General features: G+C 44.0%; 3 protein-coding genes across 3 annotated transcripts; 1 reads left to right on the top strand and 2 right to left on the bottom strand.

The window, feature by feature from the left end:
- Window positions 1-206: 206 nt before the first annotated feature.
- LOC101765014 ((S)-coclaurine N-methyltransferase) lies at window positions 207-4117 on the top strand. Its single transcript, XM_004965978.3, has 8 exons — window positions 207-633; window positions 1345-1453; window positions 1657-1881; window positions 2246-2345; window positions 2420-2530; window positions 2971-3054; window positions 3220-3278; window positions 3576-4117. Exons 1-8 carry the CDS (start codon window positions 441-443, stop codon window positions 3766-3768), a joined length of 1074 nt encoding a protein of 357 aa, XP_004966035.1. The 5' UTR covers window positions 207-440; the 3' UTR covers window positions 3769-4117.
- Window positions 4118-4272: 155 nt separating this feature from the next.
- On the bottom strand, window positions 4273-9534 carry LOC101764596 (U-box domain-containing protein 34). Its single transcript, XM_004965977.4, has 9 exons — window positions 9211-9534; window positions 8958-9079; window positions 8720-8835; window positions 7172-7293; window positions 6749-7074; window positions 6515-6616; window positions 5899-6327; window positions 4921-5661; window positions 4273-4727 (listed from the first exon to the last, which is right to left on the bottom strand). The coding sequence occupies exons 1-9, from the start codon at window positions 9389-9391 to the stop codon at window positions 4542-4544; spliced, it is 2325 nt and encodes a 774-aa protein (XP_004966034.1). The 5' UTR covers window positions 9392-9534; the 3' UTR covers window positions 4273-4541.
- A 3698-nt stretch (window positions 9535-13232) lies between these two features.
- Window positions 13233-15785, bottom strand: LOC105914245 (probable LRR receptor-like serine/threonine-protein kinase At4g36180). Its single transcript, XM_022826147.1, has 2 exons — window positions 15045-15785; window positions 13233-14009 (listed from the first exon to the last, which is right to left on the bottom strand). Exons 1-2 carry the CDS (start codon window positions 15783-15785, stop codon window positions 13233-13235), a joined length of 1518 nt encoding a protein of 505 aa, XP_022681882.1.
- Window positions 15786-16348: the final 563 nt, after the last annotated feature.

The raw sequence follows: 16348 nt of genomic DNA, 5'->3' as shown, positions 1-16348 counted from the left end.
TCTGCAAAATAACACAGTTAATTATCTCCATCAGCTGGCGATGAACAAATTTGCCCTAGGTGGTACTTGGGAGCAGGGACCATGACAGCAAATTGGAGCATGCCATGACAAATGTGTCACCCTCTCTAGCACAGTTGTTGGCCTTGTCGTCTTGCACTTTCGAAAGAACAAGAAACGCTCGTAGCACGCAGCAGACGTGGCCGGTTTCACGTTCACAGAATGACAGAACCGCGCCCACTCCACTCCCACGGAGATGGAGGCGATAAGAAGTTGACAGGCTGATCCCCAAGACCCCAACCGAAAGCCGCGACGCGAAGCCTCTCCTCTCCTCTCCTCTCCTTCTCCCTCCTCCAGCACCGGCAGCCGTCAAGCTCCTCTCTCCCACCCGGAACCGCGCCCCCGCAGGAGCACGTACGACACGACGACAAGCGGCAGCAACAATGGTGGCGGCGGCCGTGGCCGAGCGGGCCTACGCGGCGGCGACGCGGTCGGCGCTGGCGGCGCTGGAGCGCAACCTCATCCCGGACGCGGTCACCCGGCGCCTCACGCGGCTCCTGCTCGCGCAGCGCCTCCGCCAGGGCTACCTCCCCTCCGCGCCGCTGCAGCTGCAACAGCTCCTCCAGTTCGTCCACTGTAAGTACCAACTTCTACAATGTATGCCAAGGCGGCCGCCGGTACGGCGCCGCCGTCTCTCGGTGCCGCGCGCACGGCGGTTCTGTGTGCTGGGGGTTTCGTGCGAAAGGTGGGGTTTTGGGTCGAGTGGTGCGAGGAATGCTCTATTAATAATATACTTGCAGGGCGTGGCCGTCAGGTGGGATTGCTTCCATTAATTTGGTTTTTCTTCTGACAAATTGTACTCGCATTAGAGGACAGGAAGAACAGTAGCTTCCAATAGGAGCGTTTTAAACCGTTTGATTTGGTTTTGATGGCCGAGGTCAGAAGGAAACCGCAAAGATGGAGTGTAGCTACAGGATATTGACTTGAGGGATTAACATCTCGTGGTAGTGGCTAAATTTTTTTTCGAATGACATAGTACAGACGCGGACGCTCACATACACGTGCACACACTCGCTTCTACGAACACACGCACGCAACCCTACCCCTATGAGCATATCCAAAAGACTGAGCCTGCAAATCTAGAAAAATGCGAGCACCAGTGTCGAGTCAAGGACTCGAACGCTGGTGGACAGGTTCCACCACAAGAAACCTTGCAAGCTGAGCTACGCTCAGTTCGCGTGGCAGTGGCCAATTTTCCCGTAGCAGCATATAAACCAATGACACATGTGCCATTCTCTTCCTGTAAGTACTGTGCTATGTGTAATTTTTTTTTTCTTTTTGATGCAGCTCTTCAAGAGATGCCCATTGCGATAGAAACGGACAAAGCTAAAGCCCAACATTATGAGTTGCCAACAACATTTTTCAAGTTAGTGCTCGGAAGGAATCTCAAATACAGGTTCGTACCGCACTGTGTATGCTAGGACCAGGTCTGCTCGTATGACTGACCAACAATGAGTCTGCCATTCATATGGCGGTCTTTGAGTGTCCGATGTGCAATGTGTAATCTTTCACTCCTAGCAATGATGTGTTCTCTTTTGGTGGATCCACATGAACCTTGCAATTTGTTGTCAATTAACACAGATACATTGATATTTCCAGTTCCTGCTACTTCCCTGACGATTCAAGCACCCTAGAAGATGCTGAGGTTGCAATGATGGAACTGTATTGCGAGAGGGCAAAAATACAGGATGGACAGAGCATCCTTGACGTTGGATGTGGATGGGGATCCCTTTCACTGCACATTGCAAAGAAATATAGGAACTGCATTGTAACAGGGATATGCAACTCTACCACACAAAAGGCTTTTATAGACGAGCAATGTAGGTAAGTGTTAACGGTTTCAGTGCTTAGGTCGTTTGCTGAGTCCATTGTTTTTCCTTGTACTGCCAACTTAATCATGTTCCACATAACACTTCTAAATGGCCATTACAACCTATTCGTGACACTGCATTTTATTTCATCTTCATCATGTTAAATTATTTGTTTAATTTGTAGTTATTTCAGCTAATGAACCCACTACCATGAGTGGGTTAATGATATGTTTCACCCTATTTCCTATGATTAGTTTTAACAAAATTTATGTTTGGTATGCATCTTTATTTCACCAATATGCAGACAATAGATCTTATACCACCATTTGTCCAAATAATTTTTATTTCCCTGCCTCTAATACTACAATTACGTTTAGGGAAAATGAGCTATCAAATGTTGAGATAATTGTGGCAGATATCAGCAAGTTTGAGATGGAGCGTTCTTTTGACAGGATCGTATCCATTGAGATGTTTGAGGTATAATGTAATTTTGTTCTGATGTTGTCGTTTTGTTATTCTTCAAGGCAAATGACTCATTGCCTGTTATGCAGCACATGAAAAACTACAAGTCACTTCTTACGAAGATATCCAAGTGGATGAAAGAGGACAGCTTATTATTTGTTCACTTCTTCTGCCACAAGACATTGGCATATCATTTTGAGGTACATTTACTAACTATTATCCTGCATTTTCACTGGTCACTTGGTACCGGCTTCATAGAAAATGGTTTGCTTTTTATATGGATCGTTCTGCCACCAGTTAACGCCAGCAAGGGTAGCTGCATTTGTATCTGTCTGGTGCACGTAGGCATGTAGCTATGTTTTGGTGCGCGTCGTACTTAGAATCTTAATAGCAAATACATTCCAAGTGAACTTAATTTCTCAACATCTGATCCTTACCGAAAAATAACATAGGAGTTCCCTGGTGTAAACTATAAAAATATAATTCCTAACCATCACCAATGTCGTGGGCTCTTATCCTGTTATTAAAAAATGAAATAAGTTCACCTCTTTTTTTAAGTTATTGGTGATTTGATGTGAAGAAGTGTTGCAATTTATATGTAGTTGTCATGTGAATCATCATAACTTCATAAAGTCAACAGGATAACAATGATGATGATTGGATCACAAGATATTTTTTCACAGGAGGAACAATGCCATCGGCAAACCTTCTTCTCTACTTTCAGGTGGTTTCGAACCATTTATATCTCTCTATTTATTGTACTTCTGTTACACAGTTCACCAAAAATGAATAATGGTTGGCTACTGATCAAAATTTGTATGAACGTTTATATTTACTGAATCTGGTCAACATATGGATATAGATATTTACTGACTATATGTTCATGCAGGAAGATGTATCTGTGGTCAATCATTGGCTTGTCAGTGGTACGCATTATGCTAGAACTAGGTATATCCCTCCCAAAGTCCAAACTATCTATGCCATAATAATCCATGCATTCTAACATGATTTTGAATGTTCCAGTAGTTAGTTAGTAACTCCTGTGAGTAGTCTGTGACTATTAGCGAGGAAATGAAAACTTGGATGTCAATCTTGATCTTGTGAGTTTCTCATTTTGCACTTTGCTACTGTCGAGTTTATACGATGTAAGGACTAAATGACAGGCAATGAAGTCATATCTAAATTAGCGCTGAAAGAGAGAATACAACATACAGTGTATATTAATTGACCTAAGCACTTCTGCAGTGAGGAGTGGCTGAAGCGTATGGACCGGAGCATCGTTTCCATTAGGCCCATTTTTGAAAAAACTTACGGGAGGGAATCAACTACCAAATGGATAGCTTATTGGCGGACATTCTTCATCTCTGTCGCTGAACTTTTCGGGTACAATAATGGTGATGAATGGATGGTTGCACATTACCTGTTCCAAAAGAAGTAGGAGCTGCAGCTCCTTTTTCTCATGCAAAGTACAATCACTGAGAAGCACCCGTTCAGAAGTCGTTTCCCCTGTAGCCCCAGTAGTGATTCAGTAAGCTTGCCGTGTGCCTAAACGAACAGCCCATTTTCATGCATTCAGTTGTACTTGTATTTAATAAGGTGCTTCACAGTGGTTTCACCAATTAAATAGCAAATCATGGTGTTAGAAGTTCATGTTGTACGTCATCAGTCCTTGTTTTATATGTTATTGAGTTACTCCTTCAGATGTTTTGTAAAGAGCATACCTTTCTGTCTTCTGGATGGCACCTTCATAAGAATGGCACCTTCATAAGAATGGAAGTATGGAACTACAGAACTGAGAAGGATTGATGTGCAGAGACTACATTGCAGTATTGGCATTTCATCATGTTGTTACTTGATCTCAGTGAAATCACTGAAACATGGTAGATAGCCCTTCCAAGAGTTAAAAACAAAAAAACCAAAGTGACCCTTCTGATAAGAAGTATCCTTGCAAAGCATACCTACCAGACCATATAGCATTTAGCCAAAATTGAATTTCAGTAATAATTTTAAATCTTTCAACAACAAAAAGCCTGTTAGGCTATACCACTCACCAATCTTAAGCGAGCAAAATAACCTTTTCCCCCCTACAACACTAACTTTTAACGCTACTACATTATACATCTATTCGCTATTTATTTACAGCTGAACTCAAAAGGTACAATGATGAATCAAATTATATGCAAACACAAAAATACTAGTCATCTCATGATTTCAAAAAGATGTATGCAACTTCCATTGCTGTATCGCCGCTTGCAACGAATGGTTGGGAATTATGGATAGATGTGGAAGCCTCTGATTGTTGACCGGGGATACCTTGTGTTTTTTTAGCCAAGCTTTAATTGCCCTGTGCTCATAGGTGTGGCCATCAGCAGCAACATAAGGATTTTCCATTACCTCCTGCATAACAAATTGAAACTTCTACCATTTAGCTAGAGCAAATTGAAACTTCTACCATTTAGCTAGAGCGAGAAATGGTACTTCCTCCATTTTAAATATATGATGCTTGCGACAATCTAATTAGCTTGTCCTAAACATCATATATATAAAAATGGAGGGGGTATTTTGCAGTAAGGTCCTTAGCCAGTTTTACCTGCAATATAGGGCAGATGAAGTGGCTTGGTGCGATGATGTTTTCGAGCTTCAAAGAAGCAGTTACCCTGCTCAGGATATTTTCCAATTCAGGAAGCACCTCCGACTCAAGATTTGGTCTGTCCCTGCATTTTAAGGCTGTACACCGCAACCCAAGTTTTGCCAGCATCTCTGCCTCAGCAATTGGCCAATCAGTTTGAGACCGGTCAAGAATATCAGACAAAATACCCTTTTCAATTGCCTCTTCTACACTGCATATCAGCCCATGTGGACGTTTGCCGGTTAGTAGTTGAAGAATGATGATCCCCAATGCAAAAAGATCTGATTTTGGTCGAACTGTTCCTGTTAATTGGTACTCAGGGTCCATGTAAAACAGTGTGCCGGCAATGACAGTTTCTCTGTACTCTGTAAGCCCTTCAGGAACGAGATCTGATATGAGCTTAGCAAAACCAACATCACCAATTTTGCTTACATAATTCTTGTCCAGCAAGATGTTTCCAGGCTTTAGGTCACGATGGACGATAGGCTCTGGTTTCGTTCCATGCAAGAAAGCAAGCCCACAAGATACCTCAAAGATAATTTGGAATCGCAGAAACCAATGGAGTGGTTGCCCTTTATTGTTGATAAGTTGGTCTTCAAGACTCCCATTCTCCATATATTCATACACAAGGCATCCGATTTCAGGACAAAAACCAAGCAGTAAAACCAAGTTGGGATGGTGAAGTTTGCTAAGAATCTCCACCTGAATGAAGTCACACAACAGATCCATGTAAGTCCTTCATCCACAATAAAAGATCAAAATATATATTATTATGCAGCTCTCATGCGTGGTTATGGAGTATGGACAACGGATTGAAACTGATATGAAATATAACATGTAAGAAAAAGGGTGGATTGATCACCACCTGAAGTTTCAATAACTATTGAAAAAAGTCATTACTGTCCAATGAGAAAATTAGAAAAATATAGATAAATGTACCTCTCTCAAGAATTCATCGATCTTGTCACTGGAATCTTGTTGAATAACCTTGACAGCTACTTCAGTGTGATCAAGGGTACACTTGTATACAGTCCCATAGCCTCCCTCACCAATCTTCTTTGCATCAGAAAAGTAATCTGTGGCAAGCTCTATTTCATGTTTCGAGTACTGCCTGCAACTTTTTCCTGTTGACAAAAGAGCATCCACGACCTTAGCCTTCTCAGTAGACACCATGTTAGCTACAAATTCAGCCTTGTGTTTGGAATAGGCCTCGCGAGCAAATGATTCTTTTGCCATCTCAACTGCTCCAATTGCATGTAAATGTTTTGTCTTCTCATCTGCAACAGCCTGTTTCAACTGTTCCTCTCTCTGTAGCGCATATTGCACCTTATTCACATCTTCATGGCACTCGCCAGAAAGTATCTGAATCTGAAATATCAGAGATCAAAAGATAAAATGTAAAAAAAAAACTTACGCCAGAGGAGGGGGGTGCTAAATGAAAGACCAAAGTACAGATGGTAGCAACCAATTCAGAAGATTATTATTAACCTTTTAAAAGCATGTAAATAATAATGTTTTGTAGTGAATTGACAAACAGAAAAAGCTTGTCGCTGACCTTTTCCTTAGCATTGGCTAGATTCTCACAAGCTCTGTCATACATCATCAAAGTATCCTTCAGCTCCTTCCTCAGTGTTGCTACTTCATCTACAGGTTGAGACTGCAAATCAAGCCAGAAAACAAAGTCAGCGTTGCAATATTGTAGAATGACTCAGTTACCAGAAAATGGCATGATGCATCTGGATGCAAGCATTAGTCAGAATATTATCAAGACTGGAAAAACATCTCTGACCTCTTCAACTGAGGTTAAGGCAACATAACGAATTTCCTTGCATTGGCCAATAGCATCATTATCTTTGTTCCATTCTCTCCTTGGTGTCTTTCGACCTAAGCTTCCTAAAAGACCTCTTCTGTGGCTTTCTGAACTTTTAACAGCATTCGAAGAAGTGCTAAGAGAACTGCAGACTTGAGAGCATGAGTCCGAACTTGAATTTCCAGAATATTTCGGTATTTCATCATCAGCAAGATTATTCAATGATTGTTTGTCCTGCAACCAGTCCCTCTGTATTTGATTGAATGCTTTATGACTAATTGACTGAATCTTTGAATTGTTTGACTCTGTAAAGAAATGTATGTTTAAGAGTTAATAGGAGCTCAGCACAAATGGTAAACAGAGACAAAAGTATTGAAAGAAAGGAAACTAGTTGACACATACTGCTCGTACGAGCCAGATTTGCAAATTTCATTGTTAATCTGCGGCGGGACACAACAAATACATTGCAGGAACTTGGCATAGTTTTCAGAACCATAAAAGGCACATCTTGGATCCTTAACATCCTGAAAAAGGAAAAGGGGCGCCATTTATCAGCAACTGACTAGAAACAAATGTGGCGATAAAAAAAGGCAAAACATAATTTGTTTCTTCTTATGCATTCTGTGTTGACAATGGGTTCAACCGAGCAACATATAAATATTATCCTTTGAAGTGATATCTATTAAGTATTAACACAGTTAGATAAGAAGAACTGTAACAACAAGTTATGCAGAAAACACAGAGCACAACATGGAATATACAGGGTTTAAACTGGAAAGAAAGTAGAGAGCTTTAAGCTTTTCAACTTGATAGGAGTTGGTACGACTTCATAAACAGCTAATGGAAAAAAATAACTAAAGTTACATAGGACCGAGAAAGAGTCTAGCAGGCTACCACAAGCAACAAAGTAGATCCACCAAACAGATTTGGCAGTTGAGGCACATATTGATTGCACCTAACTCTACAACAGAAAAAGGAAACCACCTGTAGATCATAGAATTTGCAATGAGATCAACTATTTTGTCATTGAAATATTGTATGGTAACCTTTGCAGAACGAAAAAACTGTAGCAGAGGTTTGTGAATTGAATTGTGATGCAAGATGGCGAAATCTAATGAGACCCTGTGGGAGTTTCAGGCCCTCCCAAGAAAAATTCTTTTGCATCTTTGCATGTACATCTTTGAGCTAATCCCAATTTCCAGAAAAGAAGATAACCAAGTCTCTTTTATTTTGCAAAATACCCCAAAATTGGGGCAAAAAGCACAGATCAGCATCAATCAGGACCATCCCTGCTGCTGTCACTCTTGCCAAGGGTAGGTTAGTCGTGTCATATTCAATTGAAAATCATAAACATGCTTAAAACTTAAGAGGTTTGTTCTTCATCAAAATTAGAAGACCAATCGCAATGTACATGCATGCACCTATCATATTTTACCAGCCAAATGCGTAGGCACATCTCGCTATCTCAAAAGGTATTATCCTTTTTGCTACCTAGTCAGTTTGTTTCTTTTTCAACTTCCGGTGCTCATCACATCGCTTTTGGCCTTTGTGCTCTCAAAAGCGAACTCTAGCCTTTTGTGCTAGAAGAAATTTGTAGAAAAAAAATAATAAAGTTGAACCCTGACCTCTTGAATGAGATACGCTTTCAGAGGTAAAATTAGTCATATCATGTTCCATGCAAAACATAAACAGGTGAAAATAGAGGTTCAGTTTCCACACAGAAGGTATGTTCATTCAGCTACCACCCTTTTCCACACAGAAGGTAAAATTAATCCTATCATGTTCCATGCAGAATGAGGCACATCTTCAAAAGGGAAACCCCTTTCCGGTCCATGTCCTGTCCTGTGTCCTCCAGTTTTCATTTCAGCAACTCAAAAGTGAAATTTTAGCCACTTCTGTACTGTACTAGCCTACCAAGGGGACAAAAAGTCATCAGAATTAAATCCTCACCTCCGGAGCCAGCTGAGGGAGGCGGATCCGACCACGAGGCTGCGGACGCCGGACTCCGCCGCGTAGCTCACCAGCGCCTCCGCGACGCTGTCCCCTTCCAGAACCACCGTCTCCACCTGCGGGATCCAATTTGCATCGATCAGAAGGGGCGCTCTTAGCAGCGAGAGTAATCAATAGAAGCGGGGTTTTTTATGGCTGCGCGGCTGCTGCACCGGCAAGGAGAAGCAGGAGCACTCACGGTTCTGCGGGCGCAGAGGCGGCGGAAGGGGAGGAAGACCTCCTGCGCGCGCGCCCGGCGGTCCTGCGCGTATATCTCCACCACCTCCCGCTCCATCTTCTCCACCGGCACCCTCTCCCCCGCTTCACCGGCCACCAGAGGAGAGAGGAATGCATCGTCAGACGTCAGCTCGCCGCCGATTCCGAACCGAAATGAAAAAGAGAAGAGAAGTGGGGGGAGAAGAAGTGATCGAAGGGGAGGCCTCCTTCCTTACATGGAGACGGCACGAAGGAGACGGGCGGGATGACGTGGACGAGCGCGACGCGGCCGCCGGCGGGGACCATGGTGGCGGCGGCCCACCGCGCCGCTCGGCGGCTGCCGCGGCCGTCCCCGCGCACGGCCACCGCTACCTGGGCAACCCCGCCGGCCTCAGCCGGCGAGGATGAACCGTCCATCCCGGCCGCGGCTAGCAGGAACGGCGGCGCCGGAGGAGGAGAGGGCCTTGTGAAGTCAACTCAGCCGCTGCTTCTGCGGCTGCGGTGGCGGGGAAGCAACGGCCGGGCAGGTTCCTTTGGGAGCTCGGGGCGGCCGTTGGGTTTAATGACGGGTTACCTCAGTTCAATGGATGCTGGCATGCTGCTGCGGCTGCAGTCGCTGCGACTGTGACATTTCATGCTGACGTGGAGGCTTGGGGAAGCATCGTTGGTGGGGCCCAGGGCGGGACCCACGTGAGCCGCGTCCGTGGCGGGCGAGTTTCCAAGGGAAGGAGATTGGAACGAAAGGTGGAGCTGCCCGAGCGGAGCGTCCGTTTGCGATCGGTCGTTGGTTTCGGGATGTTGAGCTTTGACCTCGTTGGACGGTGGAGATTGCTCCACAGGATGTTTAAAGGTCTTAATTTCAGGTTTAAAGCAAATTTTCGGGGATTTGGATCTCATTTCTTCCGATCCAGTTGACCATGAGACTCGAATATCCTTGGTCCTGGATCGCACGGATCGATTGTGGTCGATATTCGGTGGCCACCACTCGTCGTTTCGACATAGACAATGTGGATTCTTGTTTTTCTTAGAAAATAAGGTGCAAAATACTCGAATTGTCTTCATTTTCAAACTACAATGGTCTTGCGAGATGATTATAGTTTGTAGAAACCCATCGTAAAAGATGCTTGGACTTGGACCGGATGTGCCTTCCTTTCTCCAATACATGTGTAATAGCAGTGTAAATGGATAAGAGGTTACCAGCAATCTTATGGATGCGCTCATCCGACCATGAATAGTTCACAAATGGGGTTAAAATGGGGGAGAGGATTCTTGTACGTGGAAGTTTCTTCAAGTTGCACTTTAAAGCATTTCTAACCTTAAGGACTAAGGAGTTCCATTTTATTCATCCACAACGTTCAAAAAAAGAAATAAACCATTTTATTCAGCCACAACGTTCAAAAAAAAAAGAAATAAAATGCCGGCAATAGAGAAAAAGCAAAGCATTGTTTCCAAGAGGGAAAAATAGAAGTTGAAAAAAAAAGTATGGTAATAAGAATTCTGAATTTGTATGGGGGAAGGTGTTGCTGGTAGCCTATTTGGATGTGCTATTGTTATTGTTAAAGTTTAACAAGTACTAAAGTTTAACCCATCTAAAGTTTAGCACTTCCACCAATTAGACTCCCATTTGAAGATATAGCTAATGGATAGAGCTAAAATCCATGATATCACTTTTACCTATTTATCTTCTCACCACCGTACTTTCTTTATGCCCCTTTTGGTCTTTCACTTTCTCTCTCTAGAGAGAGACCTTAAAAAGATGCTGGCGTAAGCAGTTGGTGACATCACGGGGATGCGATAGCTGATCTTTTTCTATTTTATATGCACAGCCACACAGATTGATGTGAATACAGTCCATCAAGAGAATTGACGACCATCCATGAGTATACACTCAAAATTCAAGAAAACTTTACTCGGAATATTGGTGATCGCTGGAGGTTTACCTTGACGTACAGGAGGGGTCGAGTAGAGAGAGAGGGTCCCTAATCTCTGCACTTTTACATCTCAAAGGCAGAATTGCTTTACAAAGAGGGAAATGAATATAATTCAAACGGCAGCGAGGCTCTCGAAACAAGCGTAGGCAAGAAAGAAGCAATGGGCGCTGTTAAATTATATAAAATAACCACATGCACCCTTTTCTATACCGATCGGCACCCGTGTAGCACATGGTAATAACAGTCGCAATCGGTTTTCTTTTTTTGAAAAACTCGCAATTGGGGAGTGATGCCAAACCTTTTACATCGGTGAAAGAGATCGACTACGGGGCACTGAGAGTTTACGCCAAATAATCCAAACTTTGATTTATACTCCATCCTAAATTATTGATTGTTTTAACTTTTTTAAATTTATAATTTTTTTATATATATGTGCAACTAGATATATATTGTCTTGATACGTAGCAAAATTTATAAACATAGAAAAACTAAACTATCTACAATTTGATACGAAGAGGGTAAGCTAGAGCATTCGCTGGCTCACAGCTAGAGCGGTCGATCTTAACTGCATAGGAGCAACTCTTAATCTCTCGAAGAAAGAAAGAAAAACACAATGAAGATGTGTGTGGTGATGGTGCATAGCAGTAGATCGCGTTATGTGTATGCCATGTAACGCCCTTGTCATCACTCATCAGTAGTCTAGTCTCCCAGCAGTTTCTCTCGAGGATCACGACGACACCACCGGGCTTCCTAGCTTTTTCCTCGCAAAAAATGGAAGGGTGCGCACTGTTCCAGCGCTACGCACGACTAGACGACGCCGCGCTGGCGAGACAACGACGGCTAATCCATATACCGGACAAAAATCGTACGATGCCCACACGAAAAACAGTCGCCAGTGACTCTACTTCAGATTTTCAGTCAAAGAAGAGTAATAAGGAGGTGTTTGGTTCCTCCCTAAAATTTAGCTCATGTCACATCGAATGTTTAGATACTAATTAGAAGTATTAAATATAAACTATTTACAAAACCCACTGCACAGATGGAGGCTAAACGGCGAGACGAATCTATTAAACCTAATTAGTTCATAATTTGACAATGTGCTGCTACAGTAACCATTTACTAATTATGGATTAATTAGACTTAATAGATTCGTCTCGCCGTTTAGCCTCCATCTATGCAATTAGTTTTATAATTAACTCATATTTAGTCCTCCTAATTAGTTTCCGAATATTCGATATGATACGGACTAAACTTTAACTCGAGGATCAAACGCCCTGAGTGTACAACGCTTGAACTCCAGAGGCCGGCACTCGGCTCCTGGCACTGCACTGGTAGGCTACTAGAAGGTCACTCTCTGTGCTGGTCAACGCCTCGTCAACCGGTTGCCACGAGGGGACGAGCGACGGAGGGACCACACGGTTTCCCAGAGCATATTCCGGGGAGAAACGTAGGTCAACGGAGATGTCAACAGCCGCCTGACGGCCTGACTGACAGACGGCTCGGAGGTTCTCCTCTCGTCAGGACAGGTTCTTTGCCAGCAGTCGTACTTTACTGCCGTTTCATCTGTGCGACCAAGTACTGTCCACCGACCAGTTTCAAAAAAAAAAAAAAGTACTGTGCACCGACCAGAATTTGGTGGATTTGTCTGTTTTTTCTTTAGGATGGGTTCTTCTTGCTCTAAGACCTTCGAATCCTATCAGTGACAACATCATATTCCTTGGTTCCATGACAAATGCAAAACAGAAGGGTGTAATTGCTTCCATTGCAGGAATTAAGAAACGGTTAACTTCAGAACAGATAGATAATGTCGTTGTTTGGCCTTTCTGCATATACGGACAGGTAGTGTACACAAAGCAAAAGAAAATGTACACCTTCAACTTTCAAATAAACAGCACACATAGCTAATTAAACGTGGAGACGTCACAAAGCAACACAAAGGAAAGAAACCAGCTGCTTCGCAGTATGCCCTCATTTGCAAACGTTGTTCTAGCCAAAGCTTCCTGATTAGCTTAACGTGCCGTTGTCTTTTGGGCAAAGCTTGCCAAAGTAACAACTACGAACACGTATATTTTGTCATACACCTTGTCGAAAAAGAGGAAATATGCAGTCCTCCATGTTTTCTTGAAAAGCAAGATGCAAAACACCACCCATAGACCAACAACCCATCCTGACCCGAGCCCAAGGTAGAAGAACATTGGCTCGGTTACATGTGCAGCTTTGTTTTGACTGCCACAGCCATGATTTTTTGCAATAACTCCTGAGCAATTTCTTCGGAGAGGAGGCCCACAAAGGCCACTGTTGCCACTTTACATATCTGGATGTTCCAGTTAAAGGGTGTCAAGTTGTGATCCTGATGGTATTCTTCCTGATAGATTGTTGTATGACAGGTTCAAGTAGCTCAAATATGACAAATTTGACAGGCTTTGTGGGATCTCCCCTGAAAACTTGTTGCTTGAGAGGTCAAGTGATTCCAATGATCGCATGGAGCCAATCTTATCTGGAATTTTTCCATTCAAGTAATTCCTTGACAAATTTAAATTTTTTAAAAGCTCAAGAGAAGATAATCCTTCTGGAATTCCACCAATTAAGTGGTTTGATGACAAGTCAATGCTCACCATGCTGGGAAGTGCAAAACCACCATAATGAAGTTCTTGGCCCTTTGTCAGAACAGATAACATACTTGGAGATGTATCAAAGTACCAATCTTGCTCACCACCATCATGCTTACCATATCCTGCCATCGCCGTCAAATTTGACAAACGGCAAGGTATCGCTCCTGATAAACTATTGCCTGCGAGATTCAAATCATGAAGTTTCCCAAGATTTGTAATGGTGAAAGGAATGTTCCCGTAGAACAAATTATTGCTTAGACTTAGATACTGTAATTCCATCAAGTCCCCAATCCAGATAGGTAACCTTCCAGTGAACTTGTTCCCTGATAGATCTAGGAGCCCCAGCTGTGTGCAGTCTTGCAGAAAAGATGGGAACATGCCAGAGAGGTTGTTCTTACTTAAAATAAGAGCACTCCTTTGTGACATCGTCCCAGAGCATTGAGGAAATTCTCCCTCCAAAAGATTGCTGGCTAGATCTAAGATACGTAGTTCCTGCAGTTCGCAAATAAAATCTGGGATGTGACTTGAGAAGGAGTTGGAAGGCAGATGCACCCAGCGGAGATTTGGAGTTCCAAAGTTTGATGGCAGAGGTCCTGAAAATGAGTTATTTGAGAGGTCCAGTCTTGTAAGGTTTTTTGGCAACAGGTTTATTGGACCAGTTAGTTGGTTTGAAGCCGAAAAGAGTCCTTTCAGCGACATGATTTCCATGTTTTTTGGCAACCCACCATGGATCGAGTTATTGGACATATCCAAAAGAGTGGCCTTTGCAAATGCTGTAGAAAACCAATTGGGAAGTTAATCAACTATTCCTGCGCTTGAAATGTTAATCCGGTCAATATCCAGCAGATGTTTCAGCCAGAAAGGAAACAGAGGACCCATATGACAAGATGCAAAATACGCATCTTCTAGTCTAATAAAGGGCGGTAACCACTCAGGACCTACTGCAATTTCCAATTGATTATAAGACAAGCCTATCATTCTTAAGTTCCGAAGTCCAGCAAAATGTTCTTCTGTGATGACACCATGCAAATTATTAGAACCAAGGTTCATCACAGTCAACTTTGTGAGCATACTGATCTCAAGAGGCACAAGTCCGGTTAGTTTGTTGTCATGGAGTTCGAGAGTGACTAAGCTGACAAATCGCCCAATCCCAGTTGGTATGGTTCCGTTGATAAAGTTACCTGCCAGATTCAGTTCTTGTATTTTCTGGTATGAACAATTCATCTGCAAACTCTCAATCAACTCTGTCATGTTCCCAGACGAAAGAGATCCTTCTAGGTTTAGGATTTCTAAATCGCACAGGCTCCTCAGCAAGCATGGCAGCATCATGACAGAATTACGCACTGAAAAATCGAGGATTTGGAGGGACGACATACCTGCTAGTGCATCGGGGACCTGACCAAGTAAAGTACTGAATCTAAGGTTCAGGTACTCTAGGCTTGTCAAATTCCAAACCCAACAAGATGCCGCTGTATGATTAAAAATGTTCGCAGAGAGATCGAGACTCTCAAGTTTAGTGACGTTTACGTATGGGAGCGACTGGTTTGCACATGCAAGCTTGCAGTCAGAAAGAACAAGAACCCTGAGTGAAGGGACCATGTTCACGGCATGAGCCCAATTGGATGCTTTGCTGAGGTCTACTTTCCCCAAATCAAGGTACCCTAACCACTGCAGTTGTTCTACCCATGACATATCCGAGGAGTTCATCCTGTCGTTGCCGGAAATGTCAAGATACTGAAGCTTCGAAAGATTACCGAGCTGAGGAGGCAGCACACCGTCGAACCCAATCTTGGAGATGTCGAGATATTCAAGGTTTGAGAGATTACTGAGCTGAGGAGGCACCACACCCTCAAGCCAAGTGTTGGAAAGGTCGAGATATTGAAGTCTTGAAAGATTACTGATACCGAGCTGATAGAGGACCATACCGGCATCGCCGCCGACTCCGAGCCCCGTGTTGGAGAGGTTCAGGTATCTCAAGCTCCCCGGCAGCCTTGGTGATCCCTCCTGAAAGCCGTTCCAGCTGAGATCGAGATGCTCCAGGCGCTCCAGAGAGAGCAGAGGAGCTATCTGGAATTGCAGAGCTGTTGCTCCATCAAAACATAGAGGTTTTGTGACTTTTGTCGTCGAAGTCATCGGGGCCACCAAGGATGTTATCATCATCGTCATCGTAACTGAGATCGCAGGGGACAGGCAGGGCTCGGAGACGAAGCTCGAGCACATGGCCAGTAACGTTGCTGCACCGGACACCCCTCCAGCAGCAGCAGTCATGGTCTTCTTCCCGCCACGACGCGAGGCGGCCTGCAGGGTCGCTGGCGACGGCTCGCCTGAAGGAACGTCTCCCTCTCGTGGGGTACGCAGCTCGCGCTAGCGACGCCGTTTGGCTGGTTGGGTCGTTGCTGCAGTGCGCGTGCATCGGCGACAAGGAAGAAGCTGTTCCAGGTGGCGGCGGCAACGGCAATAAGCAGCAGCAAGAACCTGCTGGCTGCTGATGAGCGTTGCAGCATGGTGGCCTGGTGACTGGTGGGCAGAGTGAGCAGTATCAACTGCCTATTTCGGCAGCGAGCCGGTGGTCAGTGCTCCTAAAAGGCAAGCATGCTGCGAACCGACGACCTTGCCTGGAAAAACCAACTTTCACTGGTGCCTAGCCCTCCAGTATTCTGATAGTGATAGCCACTGGCTTGAAATAGTTCGTTGCCAGATGACTATACGTGTGAAAGCCGCCGACGTTGCCGACCTTGTGGGCTACACTACTGGAAACAGTAGATTTGCTGAGTGCTCTGGGCACTCGGCGAAGCTAAAAAACACTCAGCAAAGGCTTTACCGAGTGTTAC

This window comes from Setaria italica, chromosome IV (assembly GCF_000263155.2).
Source record: "Setaria italica strain Yugu1 chromosome IV, Setaria_italica_v2.0, whole genome shotgun sequence".
Lineage (NCBI taxonomy): Eukaryota > Viridiplantae > Streptophyta > Magnoliopsida > Poales > Poaceae > Setaria > Setaria italica.
This window is presented reverse-complemented; position numbering and strand designations above follow the sequence as displayed.